General features: G+C 40.3%; 3 protein-coding genes and 1 pseudogene across 3 annotated transcripts; 3 read left to right on the forward strand and 1 right to left on the reverse strand.

The window, feature by feature from the left end:
• The first annotated feature begins 1987 nt into the window (after positions 1-1987).
• On the forward strand, positions 1988-2979 carry LOC115195241 (gamma-crystallin M3-like). Its single transcript, XM_029755017.1, has 3 exons — positions 1988-2069; positions 2239-2487; positions 2652-2979. The coding sequence occupies exons 1-3, from the start codon at positions 2055-2057 to the stop codon at positions 2928-2930; spliced, it is 543 nt and encodes a 180-aa protein (XP_029610877.1). The 5' UTR covers positions 1988-2054; the 3' UTR covers positions 2931-2979.
• Positions 2980-6961: 3982 nt separating this feature from the next.
• On the reverse strand, positions 6962-8131 carry LOC115196483 (gamma-crystallin M3-like). The gene is made up of 3 exons (XM_029757352.1): positions 8102-8131; positions 7492-7731; positions 6962-7308 (listed from the first exon to the last, which is right to left on the reverse strand). Exons 1-3 carry the CDS (start codon positions 8108-8110, stop codon positions 7015-7017), a joined length of 543 nt encoding a protein of 180 aa, XP_029613212.1. The 5' UTR covers positions 8111-8131; the 3' UTR covers positions 6962-7014.
• A 2062-nt stretch (positions 8132-10193) lies between these two features.
• Positions 10194-13741, forward strand: LOC115195179 (gamma-crystallin S-1-like; annotated as a pseudogene).
• A 5522-nt stretch (positions 13742-19263) lies between these two features.
• LOC115195180 (gamma-crystallin S-1-like) lies at positions 19264-20667 on the forward strand. The gene is made up of 3 exons (XM_029754977.1): positions 19264-19272; positions 19771-20013; positions 20317-20667. Exons 1-3 carry the CDS (start codon positions 19264-19266, stop codon positions 20581-20583), a joined length of 519 nt encoding a protein of 172 aa, XP_029610837.1. The 3' UTR covers positions 20584-20667.
• The last annotated feature ends 1489 nt before the right edge of the window (positions 20668-22156 follow it).

Genomic DNA, 22156 nt, shown 5'->3' on the forward strand with positions numbered 1-22156 from the left:
AACTTGGTCACACTGAGTCAACTTTCTGGTTCTTCTCAAAATAACAAAAAATAAGAATCAGAGAACAAAGTAATTATCAGGTAAATAATGAATTAATACAACACTACTGATTTCCTACATTTTAGAAATACATACACTACTGTTTTAGAGCACCTATTGATTCAAGGGTTTTTCTTTATTTTTACTATTTTCTACATTGTAGAATAATAATGAAGAGATCAAAATTATGAAATAACACACATGGAATCATGTAGTAACCAAAGAAAATCTAAATATATTTTATATTCTTCAAATAGCCACACTTTTGGCATTCTCTCAACCAGCTTCATGAGGTAGTCACCTGGAATGCATTTCAATTAACAGTGTGCCTTCTTAAAAGTTAATTTGTGGAATTTCTTTCCTTCTTATTGCATTTGAGCCAATCCGTTTTGTTGTGACAAGGTAGGGGGGTATACAGAAGATAGCCCTATTTGGTAAAAGACCAAGTCCATATTATAGCAAGAACAGCTCAAATAAGCAAAGAGAAACGACAGTCCATCCTTACTTTAAGACATGAAGGTCAGTCAATAAGGAAAATGTCAAGAACTTTGAAAGTTTCTTCAAGTGCAGTCGCAAAAACCATCAAGCGCTATGATGAAACTGGCTCTCATGAGGACCGCCACAGGAATGGAAGACCAAGAGTTACCTCTGATGCAGAGGATAAGTTCATTAGTTTTACCATCCTCAGAAATTGCAGCCCAAATAAATGGTTTGTACAGTTCAAGTAACAGACACATCTCAACATCAACTGTTCAGAGGAGACTGTGAATCAGGCCTTCATGGTTGAATTGCTGCAAAGAAACCACTACTAAAGGAAATTAAGAAGAAGAAGAGAGTTGCTTGTGCCAAGAAACACGAGCAATGGACGTTAGACCGGTGGAAATTTGTCCTTTGGTCTGATGAGTCCAAATTGGAGATCTTTGGTTCCAACCGCCGTGTCTTTGTGAGACGCGATGGGGGTGAACGGATGATCTCTGCATGTGTATTTCCCACCGTAAAGCATGGAGGAGGAGGTGTTATGGTGTGGGGGTGCTTTGCTGGTGACACTGTCTGTGATTTATTTAGAATTCAAGGCACTCTTAACCAGCATGTCTACCACAGCATTCTGCACCAATCCGTCATCCCATCTGGTTTGGGACTATCATTTATTTTTCAACAGGACAATGACCCACCACACCTCCAGGCTGTATAAGGGCTATTTTACTCAGAAGGAGAGTGATGGAGTGCTGCATCAGATGACCTGGCCTCCGCAATCCCCAGCCCTCAACCAAATTGAGATGGTCTGGGATGAGTCTGACCGCAGAGTGAAGGGAAAGCAGCCAACAAGTGCTCAGGGTATGTTGGAACTCTTTCAAGATTGTTGTAAAAGCATTCCAGATGAAGCTGATTGAGAGAATGCTAAGAGTGTGCAAAGCTGTCATCAATACATAAGGTTGCTATTTGAAGAATCTCAAATATAAAATATATTTTGATTTGTTTAACACTTTTTTGGTTACTACATTATTCCATGTGTTATTTCATAGTTTTGACATCTTCACTATTATTCTACAATGTAGAAAATAGTAAAAATAAAGAAAAACCCTTGAATGAGTACGTGTTCTAAAACTTTTGACCAGTAGTGTACATAGTGCCATAAAAAAAAATATCCAACCAAATAATACCTCACAATAAAATAATGCTACAATATACATTGAATTCCATCTCAGTTCCATCTCAATGTATCTGGAATATTTGATAAAATACTGATATACTAATTCAGCTAGTATTAGGGTAGCTAGGGTTAGCTGGAAATAAACATGATCCTCTATTTTACCCCCCCGTGACATAGTTAGAAAAGTGGCATTCACTACGTGGCACTATAGGACTGGCTTGCACAACAATATAGAATGATGACTCATGGAGTTCTAGAACAATAAATATGGAGATGTGAATGCAGTCCAAGGTATAAAAGGGACATGAGGTTGATGGTCCAGCATTCCATCTGAAATTGGATAAGAGATTGGATCACCATCACCATGACCATGGGCAAGGTAAGTGCCACTGCAAGTCTTCCTCCATGCCTATCTCTCTGGGTCTATTCAAGCAGCCCTGCATCCAAAGAAGACTGTCGGATCGGAAACACAAGGCATTGCTAATCAAATGAGCATTAGTGCACTAATTTCAACATATCGAACACTAACTGTGTGATTGTCTGTGTAGATCATCTTCTACGAGGACAAGAACTTCCAGGGTCGTTCCTATGAGACCAGCAATGACTGCGCTGAGGTGACCTCCTACCTGAGCAGGTGCAACTCCTGCAGGGTGGAGAGTGGCTGCTTCATGGTCTATGAGCGCCCCAACTTCATGGGTCACCAGATGATGGTTAGGAGAGGAGAGTACCCCGACAACCAGCGTCTGATGGGTATGACCATGAGCGACTGCATCAGGTCCTGTCGTAACATCCCCAGTGTAAGTAATGGAGTGTGTAGCTGCTTCTTAGCTGATGCAGATAGTTTCAACAGCAAGGGTCGTGAACTCGTGTCATCAACAAGATTTGACATTTAAATGTATGAGCACAGTAGATGGATCTCCAGTAGTTCCATATCTGTCTGACCTGTTAATTTTATCAACAGTATAGGGGCCAGTTCAGAATGAGGATGTACGAGAGGGAGAACTTCGGAGGCCAGATGCACGAGCTGATGGACGACTGTGACTCCATCCAGGATCGTTACCGCATGTCCGACTGCCAGTCCTGCAACGTGATGGAGGGCCACTGGCTCATGTACGAGCAGCCCCACTTCAGAGGCAGGCAGATGTACATGAGGCCTGGAGAGTACAGGAACCTCAGAGAGATGGGAAACAGCTCCATGAATAGATTCATGTCGGTTAGACGTATCACTGATTCCTGTTAAAATCACAACTTTTTACTTTAACTTAATAAAGTGTTAAATTTGTAATTATTCCTGATGTGTCCTAGTTCTTTAAAACAGAGCACAACAACCATCTCATCAATCAAAAGGAACCAATTAGTAAGACAAGTGCATAAGGTCTGGTGTCTGCCATGAGCTAATAGGCTTGGTAAGGTCTGGTATCTGCCATGAGCTAATAGGCTTGGTAAGGTCTGGTGTCTGCCATGAGCTGATAGGCTTGGTAAGGTCTGGTGTCTGCCATGAGCTGATAGGCTTGGTAAGGTCTGGTGTCTGCCATGAGCTAATAGGCTTGGTAAGGTCTGGTGTCTGCCATGAGCTAATAGGCTTGGTAAGGTCTGGTATCTGCCATGAGCTAATAGGCTTGGAACGTGGACATGTCACAAAGAGGAAAATGGAAGCATTAGTGAAGACACCAGTTTTGGGGGTAACATTACATTTGATAGCAAAGAACGGTGAGATAGCTAACTAGCTGTAAATAAGTGAACTGTTTTGGCCTAAATAAGTGAACTAGTTAGCCAGCTAGCCAAAGTTATTTACAGATTGTTAACAGACACTCCTAAACTCTTTTACTAGCTACTGTAATGCTGTTGTGTCAAGAACACGCCTCCAAAAATGATAAGGTGTCTGCAGTCGTGTTTACATTTGACAGATTGTGATGTAATCCACTTTCTAAGTGAATGGTGCTGGTTATAGTTTTAGAAGGCTACAGCACTAACCTGTAAACATGTACTGTACATGGTAAACCACTAACCTGTAAACATGTACTGTACATGGTAAACCACTAACCTGTAAACATGTACTGTACATGGTAAACCACTAACCTGTAAACATGTACTGTACATGGTAAACCACTAACCTGTAAACATGTACTGTACATGGTAAACCACTAACCTGTAAACATGTACTGTACATGGTAAACCACTAACCTGTAAACATGTACTGTATATGGTAAACCACTAACCTGTAAACATGTACTGTACATGGTAAACCACTAACCTGTAAACATGTACTGTACATGGTAAACCACTAACCTGTAAACATGTACTGTACATGGTAAACCACTAACCTGTAAACATGTACTGTACATGGTAAACCACTAACCTGTAAACATGTACTGTATATGGTAAACCACTAACCTGTAAACATGTACTGTACATGGTAAACCACTAACCTGTAAACATGTACTGTACATGGTAAACCACTAACCTGTAAACATGTACTGTACATGGTAAACCACTAACCTGTAAACATGTACTGTACATGGTAAACCACTAACCTGTAAACATGTATTGTACATGGTAAACCACTAACCTGTAAACATGTACTGTACATGGTAAACCACTAACCTGTAAACATGTACTGTACATGGTAAACCACTAACCTGTAAACATGTACTGTACATGGTAAACCACTCCTTTACAAAGATCACTCTTTCATTTTAATCAGACATGCATCATTTGACAAAGGGACATGGTGTCACCGGCATTCAAAATGTTGAGATAATCTGTAATTAGATTCAATGACAAAGAATTGAAGTTGAATCCATAAATAAGTTCAGTAAATATAATGCAATACGTTTGGAAAGGGGACAGATCACAAATATCAACATTATTGAAGCCACCTTACCAGTTTTGGAGATCTATGAGTTTTGGATGCAGCGTTATGTTAGGTAGCAAAGAGCGCTGCAGGAGCTACCTAACTAAAAGAGCTTCATTGTTTCACCCCAGGTACCAAAGTTAGTTAGCTGGCTAGCAAAAGTTACGTACACTTAGTTAGCAACCTCTCCTTCACTCTCTTGCTGCAGTAGCTATCCTAGGAAAAATGGTAGGCTGGCCTGATTTATTAAATTCAACAAAGTTTCAACTTAGATTTCTTTGTTTGTGTAACTCATAATAATCAAGTAAATTCAAAATAAGTTAAAGGCTTAGACAACATGACGGCCAAATTATATTTTGTTAGTTATTTTTTACAGTAGGTTGCATACTCTACCCCTCAAATGGTACTTTCAGTAGTCTGACCAGCCAATTCCACGTTGGAAGGGCTGACTTTGCCGGTTATTAGAATTACTGACCGTTTACCACTGTAAGAACGAAGGGTATTAAGTTCAATAACCCAAGATTTACGAAATTCACGATGAGCCAAATTACCCACAATCACCAAAACATAGAGCAACACTGCAAGTGAATGTTGTGGCCTTGTACATAATGAAGTTGTCTGTACAATGTCCCTTTTTTATTTACAAATGTTCCTTTTTAGATCAATTTACTCACTTGCATTACCTAAGTTCAACTCAAGATGATATCACAGACACATACCGTATATGAGTTTGTCATTCATATGGACTATCCATTATTCTGGTGCCTGGTGGGCTTCAGAATAATGTCTAGATGTAAACATGGTTATAATCATCAGAGCTGTGTTTGAATCTGTGTCGGGGTGGTAAGGTGGCAGTGTGCACCTAAGTTGGCTCTGATATAAACATATACAGTATATGCAATATTAGTTGTTTCAGAAATGAACATGGTGAATATTTTAGGACTATTCGATATAACATAAGTCTCCTAAACCAAAAGCATTTTTTCATTAAATGACACTAAAGGAAATATAGTGCCTTCAGAAAGTATTCACACCCTTCACGTTTCTACATTTTGTCCTGTTACAGATTTCATTTAAAATGGATTAAATATAGATTTTTTGGTCACTGGCCTACACACAATACCCCATAATGTCAAAGTTGAATTATGTTCTTCTAAATTGTTACAGATTTATTAAACATGAAATGTTGAAATGTCTTGAGTCAATAAGTATTCAACCCCTTTGTTATGACAAGCCTCAGTAAGTTCAGGAGTAAAATGTGGCTTAACAAGTCACACAATAAGTTGCATGGACTCACTCTGTGTGCAATAATAGGGTTTAACATGATTTTTCAATGACTACCTCATCTCTGTACCTTGTAGGAGAGGAAGGAAACCGCTCAAGGATTTCACCATGAGGCCAATGGTGACTTTAAAACAGTTACAGAGTTTCATGGCTGTGATAGGAGAAAACTGAGGATGGATCAACAACACGATACTTACTCCACAATACTAACTAATTAACAGAGTGAAAAGAAGGAAGCCTTTACAGAATAAAAAATATACCAAAACATGCATCCTGTTTGCAACAAAGCACTAAAGTAATACACAATTAACTTTATATCCTGAATACAAAGTGTTATGTTTGGGGCAAATCCAATACAACACATTACTGAGTACCACTCTCCATATTTTCAAGCATAGTGGTCGCTGCATCATGTTATGGGTATGCTTGTCATCGTTGAAGGACTGGGGAGTTTTTCAGGATAAAAAAGAAACAGAATGGAGCTAAGCACAGTCAAAATCCTAGAGGAAAACCTGGTTCAGTCTACTTTCCACGAGACACTGGGAGATTAATTCCCATTTCAGCAGGACAATAATCTCAAACACAAGGCCAAATCTACACTGGAGTTGCTTACCAAGAAGACAATGAATGTTCCTGAGTGGTCGAGTTACAGTTTTGACTTAAATCTACTTGCAAATCTATATCAAGACCTGAAAATGGTTGTCTAGCAATAATCAACAACCAATTTGACAGAGCTTGAAGAATTTTGAAAAGAATAATGGGCAAATGTTGCACAATCCACTTGTGGAAAGCTCTTAGACTTACCCAGAAGGACACATAGCTGTAATCGCTGCCAAATGTGTTTATACAAAGTATTGAATAGTTATATAAATGGGATATTTCTGTATTTAAATTGCAATAAATGTGCAAAAATATCTAAAAACATGTATTCACTTTGTCGTTACAGGGTATTGTTTGTAGATGGGGGAGATTTTTAAACGTTTTATTATTCAGCCTGTGACACAACAAAGTGTGGAATAAGTTAAGGGGTATGAATACTTTCTAAAGGCACCAGAGACAAAATATTATCATTCACTTGTACTAGAATGATCATTAAAGTTTAGGTAGGTAATACATAGACAATGAAACATGCATTTCAATTATACAATATTTATTTTGAATGTCAGAACAATAAGAATCTCAGACTTCAATGATGCTGGCTCTCGCAGGAATCCAGGATACGTCTCATGGAGCTGTATCTGTTCACGGAGCTGTTTCCCATCTCTCTGAGGTTCCTGTACTCTCCAGGCCTCACATACATCTGCCTGCCTCTGTAGTTGGGCTGCTCGTACATGAGCCAGTGGCCGTCCATCACGTTGCAGGACTGGCAGTCGGACATGCGGTAACGCTCCTGGATAGAGTCACAGTCGTCCATCAGCTCGTGCATCTGACCCCCGAAGTTCTCTCTCTCATAGACCTGCATCCTGAACTGTCCTTTGTGCTGTAAAGTTTATAAGGACACATATTTAAAGTAAGAACATGATCAAAGTAATTAAATAGGAATCTGATCAGTTTACAATCAAATACTTAAATTTTTTGATACATTGTATTAAGCTATATATATTATACATATGACACTATAAATGCATCATATATAAGTTGTTTTCTAATAGAGCCATCTTACCATGGGGATCATACGACAAGAGTGAACGGAGTCAGACATGCCCATACGCTGGTAGTCACCATACTCTCCTCTCCTCACAAAGTACTGGTTTCCCTGGAAGTTGGAGCGGTCGTACACCATGAAGCAGCCGCTCTCCACCCTGCAGGAGTTGCACCTGCTCAGGTAGGGGGTCAACTCAGGGCAGTCTGAGCTGGTCTCATAGGAACGACCCTGGAAGTTCCTGTCCTCGTAGAAGATGATCTGGAGCAACCAAGGAAAGACATCAATCATAACACAGAGAGGAGATGGATACGCCTCAAATCAAAAGTAATTTTTAATCAACTAAATAATTAAATATTGAAATGTAAACAATTTGTTCTGTAAGAAGAACAACTGGTAATTAATTTAGTAAATCAACAATGAAATGGTAAAATGTAGGAATGAGGCCCACACAATCTCAGCCATGAAGAACAGCTGTTCAAATGTAACTGAACGTTACTGAACATAAAAACAGTCAAGTAAAAAGAGCTTTTAATGTCAAAGCTGTAACTTAACAATTCAAAAATAAATAAATAAAAGAAAGTAAATTGCCAATGTATCAGGCAGAAAATCCAGCTATACAGCACTGTACCTTGGCCATGGTGTTTGTTTGCTGCGGCTCTGGGATGTTGTCCAATAGGCCATGTTCACTCAAGCTTTTATACCTTATACCATTTCAAATGGCTTTTTGTTATTCAAATTCCCCATCCTGATGAATAAGCAGGATGCTTCTTGCTGTTGTTTTTGTGCAGCTGTGCCCTTGGCTGGCACAAGCAGAGAGACAGTGGGCACGAATACTGTATTAGAATTATCACGTGATCATAGGTATTTAAAACAAGTAGCTGTTTTTATCATAGTTTACCAAGAGTATTTACAAACACTTTTTCCATGTATTGGATTGTGTTTTACAAAATACCAACACATTTGACCATCATTTTAATTGGTTTGGAGTATGAAATGTATGGTGCATTCATTTTTTACTTCATTTTTTTAGGCAGTGAAGATGTATCTTAATGATTGTGTATTGTATTTAACATACACATTTTATGGGGGGGTGAGAATGTGTCTGTCACCATGACAACTGTTTTGAGAGGTGGATGTCAACAGTCCTGGGAGCAGATGGGGTCACGAGGTCATGCTCAGTTAATCCTGCAGTGACTCAGCCTATAGGGGGACAGAGGCTAGGGGAACTCAGAGTAAGGAGACCAACCCAGCAGTTTACTTATTATTAAACGCCCACACTAGTAGAAATCCACTTTTTACAGCTAAAATATGATGGCCACAGCTTACCTATGATGTTGCACAACAATGTAAGTCACTCAGTCATCATTTTAGTCAAAGTATGATATATTTGGCCTTGAAGTGCCAAATCCGAATGTGTGACTTCAGACGTTTCCGTGAGTCTTCCGTATCTTTTCCTATGAGATGATGTGCAAATTATTTTCAGCCTACGTTCCGTTTCAGGGCCGGGTTTTCTTTAAATGTTACCACCCACCAGCATGGCAATGTTTTTTTTAAATTCTGCTGCAAAGTTCTTCCTATCCGCGAGTCGACTGAGAGCCAAACAACTTTTCTCAATAGTCTACATGTGGGTTTCTACTAGATAAAAACAGACACAAAGTCAGACTTGGCTATATCATACAATACAATACAAAAATGTGCTTTTTTGGTCTTAATTTAAGGTTAGGGTTAGGCTAAGGTTAGCAGTGTTGTTAAGGTTAGGGTTAAAGTGAGAGTTAGGTTTAAAATCCTGTTTTATGACTTTGTGGCTGTGTTAACTAGTGACGACCCTACACTTGACCGACTTGCCATGGAGAAAATTAAAATAGGGGGGCAAAATAATGTTTTTACACTTTCCCTTTTTTTACCAGCTAATTATCTTAATCCATTGGATCATTTGTCAGATTTCACTTATTTTTAAGCTAGTCTACATAGAAAAAAATACATGATGATTTTATAAATGGTCAAATTGTGTGATATGATTGTATTTTAGAACACCAATATACTGATTGAGGTGGATTACATTTTTATTTTATTTTACCTTTATTTAACTAGGCAAGTCAGTTAAGAACAAAATCTTTTTTACAATGACGGCCTACAATGACGGATTTAACAAGTGACATCAATAAGGGATCATAGCTTTTACCTGGATTCACCTGGTCAGTCTATGTCATGGAAAGAGCAGGTGTTCTTAATGTTATGTATAGTCAGTGTATAGCTAGCTAGCTGAAATGATAACAGAGAGAACAAAGAATATAGCTATTTGATTATGTTCTTGTACACGTCTAAATATAAATGATGTCTGGAAGCCGACAGTTTCACTGGAATTATCAAAACTGCAAGAGTCAGACAAATGTCAGCCCTCAACATGTCAACAACGGGTATAGGCACAGTTTAGCTGAGACTCATCTCTTGACAGGTAGGCTGGTAGTTTGTTTCTGAAATCATTATTTTCACCTGACTTGTCTTAGTTTAAATGGTACTCATATAACTTTCATTAGCTAGCTAAGGTTAGCATGCTAGCTAGTTACACTGACCGCTGTCAATCAGTGGCCTATTTGTTGTTATTTCTCTGCTACACGTGGGAATCACCACAACTTTCCCATCTCTAATTCCATAATATGTTTTAGCAGTCTAAGTCAGCCTTTGAGGTGGAATCTAAACAAGAATTTCTGCTCTACGACATGAATTACTCTAAATACTTCCTTGGAGGTGGGCCTTAACAAGCATGCCAGTAATGCAACCAATTCTGAAATGATGAATGCTTGACTTCTTTACTGATGGCTGATAGAGGGCCATTAAGGGTTTTACTTTACATTCAAAGAGGTTGGCTCTGATGACTAAATATGGAAAAGCTGCATGCAGTACTTGAGGTAATGATAGGCCTACATAATTAAATATAAATGCAACCTGGTATCATAGACTAGACCTAACATAGAAAATGTATGATAACCATTTGTTTGGTATGGTTACATAAAACAGATTGAAATCTAAGGCAACCCAAAGGATGAAAGTTCAAATCTCATCATGGACAACTTTAGCATTTTAGGTACTTACTACTTTTTTAGCTACTTTGCAACTACTTAGCATGTTAGCTAACCCATCCCCTAACCCTAACCATAACCTTAACCCTTCCCCTAACCTTAACCCTTTTAGCTAACCCTTCCCCTAACCCTAACCTTAACCCTTTAACCTAACTTCTAAACTTAACCCTAACCTTAAACCTAACCCCTAGCCTAGATTTTTTATGTATTTGTAAATTTTTTATTTAACCTGTATTTAACTAGACAAGTCAGTTAAAAACAATTTCTTATTTACAATGACGGCCCACCCCACCTAGCTAATGTTAGCCACCTAGCTAGAATCTGTAACATATCATACGTTTTGTAAATTCCTAACATATTGTACATTTTGCAAATTCGTAACATATAATAGGAATTGTAATTCCTAAAATATCATATGAAATTGGTGATGGACATCCACAAATGAATACATGAAGTGTCTCAAATTTACGTACAGAATGATACAAAATGCTCTGAGACCAGGTTGAGAAATGATCCAAGATTATAGATAAATACGCTAAGCTTAGCTAAAAGGTTGTTTTTCCAGTATTTTCATTATCAAGGTTAGAGTTAATTTAGCTCTCATTGACATTTCATTGAGTATCCATAGTTACTTTCAGTATACATCCACTTCAATTTCTACCAAGGAATGATTTGATCTCAAATCAGTATCAAGTAACTGTCATAAATTCTGATCACAGAAAGTGGTAGCGAGGCAAATATCTTGCCAATATCAACACCCGCTTATCAACACCCTGCTTATCAATTAAAAATAGGCTACATGTTTGTAATTTCTAAAATCACAACTGAAGTAATTATTGAAAAATGTCAGATACTGTATTTCAAGCCCAAGTAGCAATTTAAACGTTTGTATCATTTGAAAATGTAGTACAATACAGCAGAAACAGTTACGGATATAAAAAAAAAAGAAAGCACAAATCTCACATAAACATGCAGATCATCTTTGATATCAGACGAAGAAGAAACTTGATCAAGTCCATTTTCCTCAACAAGAGTAGTGGAATAGGAAACCCACTCAGTATATCCAAGATGTAAACCCCAACAGAAAAATAAATAATCATAAAATAGTCCCAGCAGAATGCTGTGACTTAGGCCTTTATAACATTCATTTCACTGTTCCAGCAATTGTTTGTTACAGAGTCATTAGACTGGAACAAAGAGAAATTAAACATGACCAAATCATTTTTGCTGATATGCAAATCGACCTCATTTGGATATCAAAGGCTTTCCACACTCTGCACATTTTGTTTATACATAAATACTTTGACGGTGCGGCAGCTAAGAAAGTAGTATACAGTGCTGCAAAATGGTGAAGGTAAGGTGACGCATGAAAAAAAATGGTCTGTATTTATCAGTGATGATAGTCATTTCAATGCATATACTTATTCAATATAAATGCTGAGCATTTGGGTTTATATGTTTATTTGTTTATTCATTCATGTGCAGCCAAGACTCTTCATATTCCTGCAAACACAAAAAGTTAACTTGATAATAGTTTGAAGATATGGCTTTGCCATTTTTATATGACTTTGAGAATATGTGAATAAAGCGGACATGTAATATGTGATCCTGTAGTAATATGATATTTGTTTTTATCCATAACTCACCGCAGAGTATTCTCTGCTTCCCATCCTTCCTTAGATCACATTCTACGAGGAAAAGAATTTCCAGGGCCGCTGCTATGAGTGCAGCACCGACTGTGCCGACCTGCACTGCTACTTCAGCCGCTGCAACTCGGCGCGGGTGGAGAGCGGGGCCTGGGTGCTTTATGAGAAACCCAACTACAAGGGCTACCAATACATCCTGAGCCCAGGGGAGTACGCAGACAACCAGCAATGGATGGGATTCAACGATAGCGTCAAGTCCTGCCGCGCCATCAAAAATGTAAGATGATTCCTTGCATATCCATATTTCATATCATAATTCTCTACTTCCTACATCCCTAACTCTCTCCTCCCTCCCTCCATACTCTCTCTCTCTCTCTCTCTTCTGTATGCCTTCAAAAAAAAATCTTAGTCCCATAGTTCCCAGCAGTTAGCGTGTCTCTTTCATCGCAGAAACTTGTAACGCAAACCAATATGCATTTAAAATTTGCTCTGAAAAGTGTGTAAAAAAAGAAGAAGTATATAATGATGTTTGATAGTCTCGACTAGGAGGTATGCTAATTCTCCCTCTTGTCTAATATTGTATAAAGTCTATGTTACAGAACGGGACTGAGATAGTGTTTCATACAGGGTTAAGTGGACCTCAGGCCCAGAATGCATCAGGGAATAACACACTGCTCTATAATCCAGCAGACAATACAAGCAGACAAAAGCAGACATTTTTGGCAGCATTTTACCCCCACGCCCATCACTTTAAGAGGAAATATGCCAAGAAACCTTTAAAGGGGCATTTTCCGTTAATACTTCATGCCCTTCGAACACGAAAAGAGACAAACAAATCCACGTTAGACATGCTACAACGTCATTTAAATTTGAATGAGTTGTTCTAAATTAAAAATAATTTATTGACCAACATAAGTGAAGACAATATCTTACATGTAGTTTATTATATTTAACATGAATGTATGGCAGCTATAGCTATTATGATATCCAACTGAATTTCAGAAGCCTCTGAAACACCCAATAGATTATATTACAGTAGATTTGGTACAAAACAAAACCCTAACTAACCCTTCACAATGGTTGTCTTTGTTAGTCGCTCTGGATAAGAGCATCTGCTAAATGACTTAAATGTAAATGTAAATGTCTCCCTCTGTTCCTGCCAGGTGCATGGCAACGTGTGGAAGCTGAGGCTGTACGAGAGGCCAGACTTTGGCGGTCAGATGGTGGAGTGGGCCGAGGACTGCCCCTCGGTCTACGAGGCCTTTAAGTTCCGCGAGGTGTACTCGTGCATGGTGACCCACGGTGCCTGGGCCTTCTACGAGCTGCCGAACTACAGGGGACGCCAGTACTTCCTGGAGCGCGGCGAGTACCCCCGCCACACAGATTGGAGCGCCGCATCTGCCGCCGTGGGCTCCTTCCGCAGGATCACCGAGTTCTAGGGCTCTGTGACCTTTGACCTTTGAGTGTAGGATCGAGTTGTTCTCTGGTCTAATTGAGTCTGTGTGACATGATCCAATAAAAAATGAACTATTTGCAAGTGTCTGAAACTCGTTTTGTGATCTGTTGAGATGAGATACAAACATGTGCAAAAGATAACATCAAGGTTTCATGAGTTTGGTGGTAGGACACCACGATCCTACCACAATGCTAAACTTTTCTGACAAATTAATTTCATAAGCGACCTTCTGAGTATTCTAAATGTCAATGAACAAACTGCCAAGCAAACCGAGAACATTCCCAGAACATTAGCTAACAGTCCACAGTCCCAAGTTCAAGTTAGGGTTTGAGCTAACATTCAAAGAATGTAACATTATTATCATTGGCAAACTTAAAGATAATGGCATTTCAATCTTCTGACATCATTATATTTTATTAGGGTATTGTCCAAACATACACTACATGACCAAAAGTATCTGCTCATCGAACATCTCATTTCATGGGCATTAATATGGAGTTGGTTCCCCTCCTTTGCTGCTATAACAGCCTCCACTCTTCTGGGAAGGCTTTCGACTAGATGTTGGAACATTGCTGCGGGGACTTGCTTCCATTCAACCACAAGAACATTAGTGAGGTCGGACACTGATGTTGGCCGATTAGGCCTGGCTCGCAGTCGGCATTCCAATTCATCCCAAAGGTGTTTAATGGGGTTAAGGTCAGGGCTCTGTGCAGGACAGTCAAGTTCTTCCACACCGAACTCGACAAACCATTTCTGTATGGACCTCAGTTTGTGCACGGGGCATTGTCATGCTGAAACAGGAAAGGGCCTTCCCCAAACTGTTAACACAAAGTTGGAAGCACAGAATCATCTAGAATGTCATTGTATGCTGTAGCGCTAAGATTTCCCTTCACTGAAACTAAGGGGTCTAGCCTGAACCATGAAAAAGAGCCCCAGACCATTATTCATCCTCCACCAAACTTTACAGTTGGCACTATGCATTCGGGCAGGTAGCGTTCTCCTGGCATCTGCCAAACTCAGATTGGTCCATCGGACTTCCAGATGGTGAAATGTGATTCATCACTCCAGAGAACGCGTTTTCCACTGCTCCAGTGTCCAATTGCGGCGAGCTTTTCATCACTCCAGCCGACGCTTGGCATTGCGCATGGTGATTTTAGGCTTGCTTCCAGAAGCAGTTTTGAACTCGGTAGCGAATGTTGCAACCAAGAACAGACGATTTTGACGCGCTCCGCGCTTCAGCACTCGGCGCTCCTGTTCTGTGAGCTACCACTTTGCGGCTGAGCCATTGTTGCTCCCAGACGTTTCCACTTCACAATAACAGCACTTACAGTTGACCACAGCAGCTCTAGCAGGGCAGAGATTTGATAAACTGACTTGATGGAAAGCTGGCATCCTATGACAGTGCCACGTTGAAAGTCACTGAGCTCTTCAGTAAGGCACTTCTACTGCCAATGTTTGTCTATGGAGATTGCATGGCTGTGTGCTCGATTTTATACGCCTGTCAGCAACGGGTGGGCTGAAATAGCCGATTCCACTAATTTGAAGGGGTGTCCACATACTTTTGTATATATAGTGTATTTATAACTTTTTTAAAGAAGGATTTAAACCTGCGATCTTCAAGCCCTGTAACCTACTTAGTTTGCTGCGCCACCAGGATCCTAATGTTTCTATTGGATTTCCCTTTGTACCTCAATCCTTCAATTATGATCCATAATATGTCTTAGTAGATATGCACACCTATGTACAACTCACCGCAATCTGCCAACCAATAATTTAACATAATTTCTGAAATCAAGTTTCTAGGGAAAGTAAAAGTCAAAACATCCCAACCTTTCAGTATATAAAGACGTAGAATAGGAAATAATAGAGGATACTTACTTTCTAGATGTAGTTATCCTCTCTTTACAAAGATAAAGACCCCAGCCATGAAGTCTGAGTAAAGCTGTAAACAGGTTAGTCATTCCACACTCATTACACTCAATAATATATCTATGGTTACATGCCCCCTCCCTGCATACACACAACTTGAAACAACTTGTAACAAATGTAATAAGTGCCATTTAATGTCATGTATTCAAATCATTTGACAATTTGTGTTAACAGGCAGTAGGACCTGCCATCATTCACTTTGAACTAGACTGTGTGTTAACAGGCAGTAGGACCTGTCATCATTCACTTTGAACTGGACTGTGTGTTAACAGGCAGTTGGCCTGCAATCATTCACTTTGAACTGGACTGTGTGTTTACAGGCAGTAGGACCTGTCATCATTCACTACGAACTGGACTGTGTGTTAACAGGCAGTTGGCCTGCCATCATTCACTATGAACTGGACTGTGTGTTTACAGGCAGTAGGACCTGCCATCATTCACTACGAACTGGACTGTGTGTTAACAGGCAGTTGGCCTGCCATCATTCACTATGAACTAGACTGTGTGTTTACAGGCAGTAGGATCTATCATCATTCACTTTGAACTGGACTGTGTGTTTACAGGCAGTAGGACCTGCCATCATTCACTATGAACTGGACTGTGTGTTTACAGGCAGTAGGACCTGCCATCATTCACTATGAACTGGACTGTGTGTTAACAGGCAGTTGGCCTGCCATCATTCACTTTGAACTGGACTGTGTGTTTACAGGCAGTAGGGCCTGCCATCATTCACTATGAACTGGACTGTGTGTTTACAGGCAGTAGGACCTGCCATCATTCACTATGAACTGGACTGTGTGTTAACAGGCAGTAGGACCTGCCATCATTCACTTTGAACTGGACTATGTGTTAACAGGCAGTAGGGCCTGCCATCATTCACTATGAACTGGACTGTGTGTTAACAGGCAGTTGGCCTGCCATCATTCACTATGAACTGGACTGTGTGTTTACAGGCAGTAGGACCTGCCATCATTCACTACGAACTGGACTGTGTGTTAACAGGCAGTTGGCCTGCCATCATTCACTATGAACTAGACTGTGTGTTTACAGGCAGTAGGATCTATCATCATTCACTTTGAACTGGACTGTGTGTTTACAGGCAGTAGGGCCTGCCATCATTCACTATGAACTGGACTGTGTGTTTACAGGCAGTAGGGCCTGCCATCATTCACTACGAACTGGACTGTGTGTTAACAGGCAGTTGGCCTGCCATCATTCACTATGAACTGGACTGTGTGTTTACAGGCAGTAGGCCCTGCCATCATTCACTTTGAACTAGACTGTGTGTTTACAGGCAGTAGGACCTGCCATCATTCACTATGAACTGGACTGTGTGTTTACAGACAGTAGGACCTGCCATCATTCACTATGAACTGGACTGTGTGTTAACAGGCAGTAGGGCCTGCCATCATTCACTATGAACTGGACTGTGTGTTAACAGGCAGTTGGCCTGCCATCATTCACTATGAACTGGACTGTGTGTTTACAGGCAGTAGGCCCTGCCATCATTCACTATGAACTGGACTGTGTGTTTACAGGCAGTAGGACCTGCCATCATTCACTATGAACTGGACTGAATGGGAGCTGATAATTAGGAGTTTTATGTGCTGACTGAATGGAAGCTGATAATTAGGAGTTTTATGTGCTGACTGAATGGAAGCTGATAATTAGGAGTTTTATGTGCTGACTGAATGGAAGCTGATAATTAGGAGTTTTATGTGCTGACTGAATGGAAGCTGATAATTAGGAGTTTTATGTGCTGACTGAATGGAAGCTGATAATTAGGAGTTTCATGTGCTGACTGAATGGAAGCTGATAATTAGGAGTTTTATGTGCTGACTGAATGGAAGCTGATAATTAGGAGTTTTATGTGCTGACTGAATGGAAGCTGATAATTAGGAGTTTTATGTGCTGACTGAATGGAAGCTGATAATTAGGAGTTTTATGTGTTGACTGAATGGAAGCTGATAATTAGGAGTTTTATGTGCTGACTGAATGGAAGCTGATAATTAGGAGTTTTATGTGCTGACTGAATGGAAGCTGATAATTAGGAGTTTTATGTGCTGACTGAATGGAAGCTGATAATTAGGAGTTTTATGTGCTGACTGAATGGAAGCTGATAATTAGGAGTTTTATGTGCTGACTGAATGGAAGCTGATAATTAGGAGTTTTATGTGCTGACTGAATGGAAGCTGATAATTAGGAGTTTTATGTGCTGACTGAATGGAAGCTGATAATTACGAATTTTATGTGCTGACTGAATGGAAGCTGATAATTAGGAGTTTTATGTGCTGACTGAATGGAAGCTGATAATTAGGAGTTTTATGTGCTGACTGAATGGAAGCTGATAATTAGGAGTTTTATGTGCTGACTGAATGGAAGCTGATAATTAGGAGTTTTATGTGCTGACTGAATGGAAGCTGATAATTAGGAGTTTTTTACTCCGCTGGTCTCAGCTGGTCTCGGTGAGTCAAGTAAGAGTGCAAATGTATTCCCAACACCAAGACAAGACTGAGACACTCAATATGTGGTCTTAAGACCTCTCGAGTACTACAACACTGATATCTGGTATGCTACATTGTCTCACATTAGTTTGGGGCTAGACTTTTTTTTTAAGCAGGTAGTGACAGTGGCTGGGTAAACAAACCCAAAGCATGGACTGCAGTCTCTCCTTCTCCTTGTTCATAACCTGATATCAAGGTACCACAAAACATTTGTCATTTTGAAATGTGTTGGTGAACTATCCCTTTAAGAGGGTTATAGACATCATCATAAGCACCATCAGCAGTGGCAAAAAGATGCACATGAATTGACCTGTTGTGGAGACCAGACCTGTTGTCCTGTTGTGGAGACCAGACCTGTTGTCCTGTTGTGGAGACCAGACCTGTTGTCCTGTTGTGCAGAACAGACCTGTTGTCCTGTTGTGGAGACCAGACCTGTTGTCCTGTTGTGGAGACCAGACCTGTTGTCCTGTTGTGGAGACCAGACCTGTTGTCCTGTTGTGGAGACCAGACCTGTTGTCCTGTTGTGCAGAACAGACCTGTTGTCCTGTTGTGGAGACCAGACCTGTTGTCCTGTTGTGGAGACCAGACCTGTTGTCCTGTTGTGGAGACCAGACCTGTTGTCCTGTTGTGGAGACCAGACCTGTTGTCCTGTTGTGCAGAACAGACCTGTTGTCCTGTTGTGGAGAACAGACCTCTTGTCCTGTTGTGGAGACCAGACCTGTTGTCCTGTTGTGAGACCAGACCTGTTGTCCTGTTGTGGAGACCAGACCTGTTGTCCTGTTGTGGAGGACCAGACCTGTTGTCCTGTTGTGGAGAAAAATACCTCTTGCAGGTTCTTTGACAAATGAAAAAGGATGGGCCCTGACCCAAAACATTTGATATCAAACCAATGTCCTCTAGTGCCCTTGTTTTGGTCAGCATGGTGTACGGTATAAAGTGCATGGTTTGGATGGTTTGCACTTTCCATTTGTCTTTGTTTGTAGATCGGGGCATCAGTGCTTCTGAACAATGTGATGAGTCTGGATTTGAATTGCTGATTGAATTATATCCAATTCAAACAGTGCTAAGTAACCATGTGCTTGCATTTATTGTCCTGGCTGCATATAAAGAGAATATTGGTGGAGCTTGGTGGTTTAATGTTTAATGTATCACGCCTGGCCTACTGGTAATTAACCATGGAAAAGGTAAGCAGAGTTATTGATAAAGTTATCACAAAGTTATTGATAAAGCTATCACATGAAGTTATTGATAAGGCTATCACATGAAGTTATTGATAAAGCAATCACATTAAGTTATTGATTAAGCTATCACATGAAGTTATTGATAAGGCTATCACATGAAGTTATTGATAAAGCAATCACATGAAGTTATTGATTAAGCTATCACATTAAGTTATTGATAAAGCTATCACATTAAGTTATTGATAAAGTTACCACATTCAGTTATTGATAAAGCTATCACAAAGTTATCAAAGTTACCATAAAGTATAACTCTATAGTAAGTTATATACAAACTGCATATGTCATTGAAGTTACAGAGTAACTCATAATATGTATTCTAAAAGGGGTGGGTCTAATCCTGAATGCCGATTGGTTAAAACCGCATTCCAGCTGGTGTCTATTCCACAAGTTACCACAGGCTTCTCAGAAATGATCACTTAATTATATGATGTTTGGTGTCAGATCACCTTCTACGAGGACCGGAACTACCAGGGACAGTACTATGAGTGCGACAGTGACTCCAGCGACCTGCACACCTTCCTCAGCCGCTGTAACTCAGTCAGGGTGGAGGGGGGATTCTGGGTGGTGTACGAGAGGCCCAACTACATGGGCTTCCAGTATGTGCTGACCCCTGGAGAGTACCCTGACTACCAGCGCTGGATGGGCTTTAATGACACCGTCAGGTCCTGTCGCATCGTTAGGAATGTGAGTAGAGTGGATGGATGGACAATATGAGACTCTTTCAAAGAGTTCATATGGAATAGAGAAGTATAACCAACCTGTAATCATTATACCCAGGTTAGCACCACACTTACAGAGCTTGTTCCTAACAAGACCTTACCACCCTACTGTAAATGTATTTTACATGTCTGATTGTGCAGCAGTTATTGTTCAGCCATAAAGGGGCAGGTCAATATATCATTTTTTTATTTAGATGGTCATATCTTCCCTAAAAAAATGTATGCTTTAACATTTAGTTCTTGTTGTGATTCTGTTTCCTGACTCCAGGTGGGCAACTCGTGGAGAATGAAGCTGTGGGAGAAGCCTAACTTTGAGGGCCAGAGCATGGAGGTGGCAGACAACATGCCCTCCTTCCAGGAGCGCTGGCACAGCCGCGAGGTGAACTCCTGCAAGGTGTTCGAAGGCGCCTGGGTTTTCTTTGAGCATCCCAACTACAGGGGGCGCCAGTACCTGCTGGAGAGGGGAGAGTACAGACGCCACACCGAGTGGGGGGGCGTGCAAGCCAACGTAGGCTCCATCCGCTGTGTCAAGTAGTACGGCACGTCACCACCAAGGGTTGAGGATGTGCATGATTGTGTGTAAGAAGTACAAATAAAGTTGTGTTGAAAATCAAAAAAACTTCTTTGCAATATGAGTACAATATTCAGGCTTGAGTGATCGATATGGGCTGAATCTCATTCCTTTATTTTGGTCCTGACCATAGATTTTCGTGACAGTTGTAGTCCCATTTCAAAACCTGGGCGCATGAGGTAACACTTTACTTAATGGCGATAGGTACAATGCTTTGTGATGCAGTTTGAATGCATAGTAAGATGTGTCTTAAGCTCATTATGACATCCGTGTGTCTTCATATAACGATCCTGTCGAAATAACAGCTATTATCAGCTCCAAAACCCATGCAGAGAAACAACATGTACACGCTACTTAAAAAGCATTAGAACTATTGGTTGTCACCCAGAAGGGTTAAAGACATTTTTCTAATTTTTAACCAAAACAATGGTCAGAGGTTACCAAGCATTACAGGTGAGCTAGGACCCTGTTCCAGGATCATGGGTCTGTAGATGCACAACCACTACAGAAAGAATATGGAAATACAGTGCCTTCGGAAAGGATTCAGACCCCTTGACTTTTTACACATTCTGTTATGTTACAGCCTTATTCGAAAATTGATTATATTTATTTTATTTATTTTCAATCTACACACAATACCCCATAATGACAAAGCGAAAACAGGTTTTTATAAATGTTTGCAAATTTATTACAAACAAAAAACAGAAATACCTTATTTACAGAGACTTGAAATTAAGCTCAGGTGCATCCTGTTTCCATTGATCATCCTTGAGATGTTTCTACAACTTGATTGGAGTCCCTCTGTGGTAAATTAAATTGATTGGACATGAGTTGGGAAAGGCACACACCTGTCTATATAAGGTCCCACAGTTAGTGCATGTCAGAGCAAAAACCAAGCCATGAATGAATTGTCTGTAGAGCTCGGAGGCAGGATTGTGTCGAGGCACAGATCTGGGGAAGGATACCAAAAAATGTCTGCAGCATTGAAGGTCCCCAAGAACACAGTGGGCTCCATCATTCTGAAATGAAAGAAGTTTGGAACCACCAAGACACTGCCAAAGGTGTTTCAACAACAAACTGAGCAAAGGGTCTGAATACTTCTGAATAAAAATGTGCAAACATTTCTAAAAACCTGTTTTTGCTTTGTCATTATGGGGTATTGTGTGTAGATAGATTAGGAAAGCATTTTTTAAAAATCCATTTTAGAATAAGTGTCACGGATTCCCCCGGTACTGCTGCTCATTCTGTTCACCAGTTCCAGAGGTCTACATCATAGACCTTCTAGGCATCACTGAACTGGATCATCCCCACCAACCCTGGACTGTCTTATCTCATTACACAGACTGGTTCCCATTCCCCCTGACTAGTATGTGTATATATGTGCCCTCCGTTCACCATTGTCTTGAGGTTATTGTTCCCATGTCCATTGGTCTTGTGAGTACCTGTGCTTTGTTATTTCGGCTTCGTGCTGCGTGTATTGTGCACTTGTTATTACGGGTCTCACCCCGTGTAGTGGATTGCGGGTCTCACCCCGTGT

Source organism: Salmo trutta, chromosome 6, assembly GCF_901001165.1.
Source record: "Salmo trutta chromosome 6, fSalTru1.1, whole genome shotgun sequence".
Lineage (NCBI taxonomy): Eukaryota > Metazoa > Chordata > Actinopteri > Salmoniformes > Salmonidae > Salmo > Salmo trutta.

Excerpts from the sequence above, each read along its gene's own strand:
- LOC115195180 (XM_029754977.1), top strand. Across the intron at positions 20,014-20,316 it reads CCTGTCGCATCGTTAGGAAT|GTGGGCAACTCGTGGAGAAT; the intron begins GTGAGTAGAGTG and ends TCCTGACTCCAG.
- LOC115195241 (XM_029755017.1), top strand. Across the intron at positions 2,488-2,651 it reads CCTGTCGTAACATCCCCAGT|TATAGGGGCCAGTTCAGAAT; the intron begins GTAAGTAATGGA and ends TTTTATCAACAG.
- LOC115196483 (XM_029757352.1), bottom strand. Across the intron at positions 7,309-7,491 it reads CTTGTCGTATGATCCCCATG|CACAAAGGACAGTTCAGGAT; the intron begins GTAAGATGGCTC and ends TAAACTTTACAG.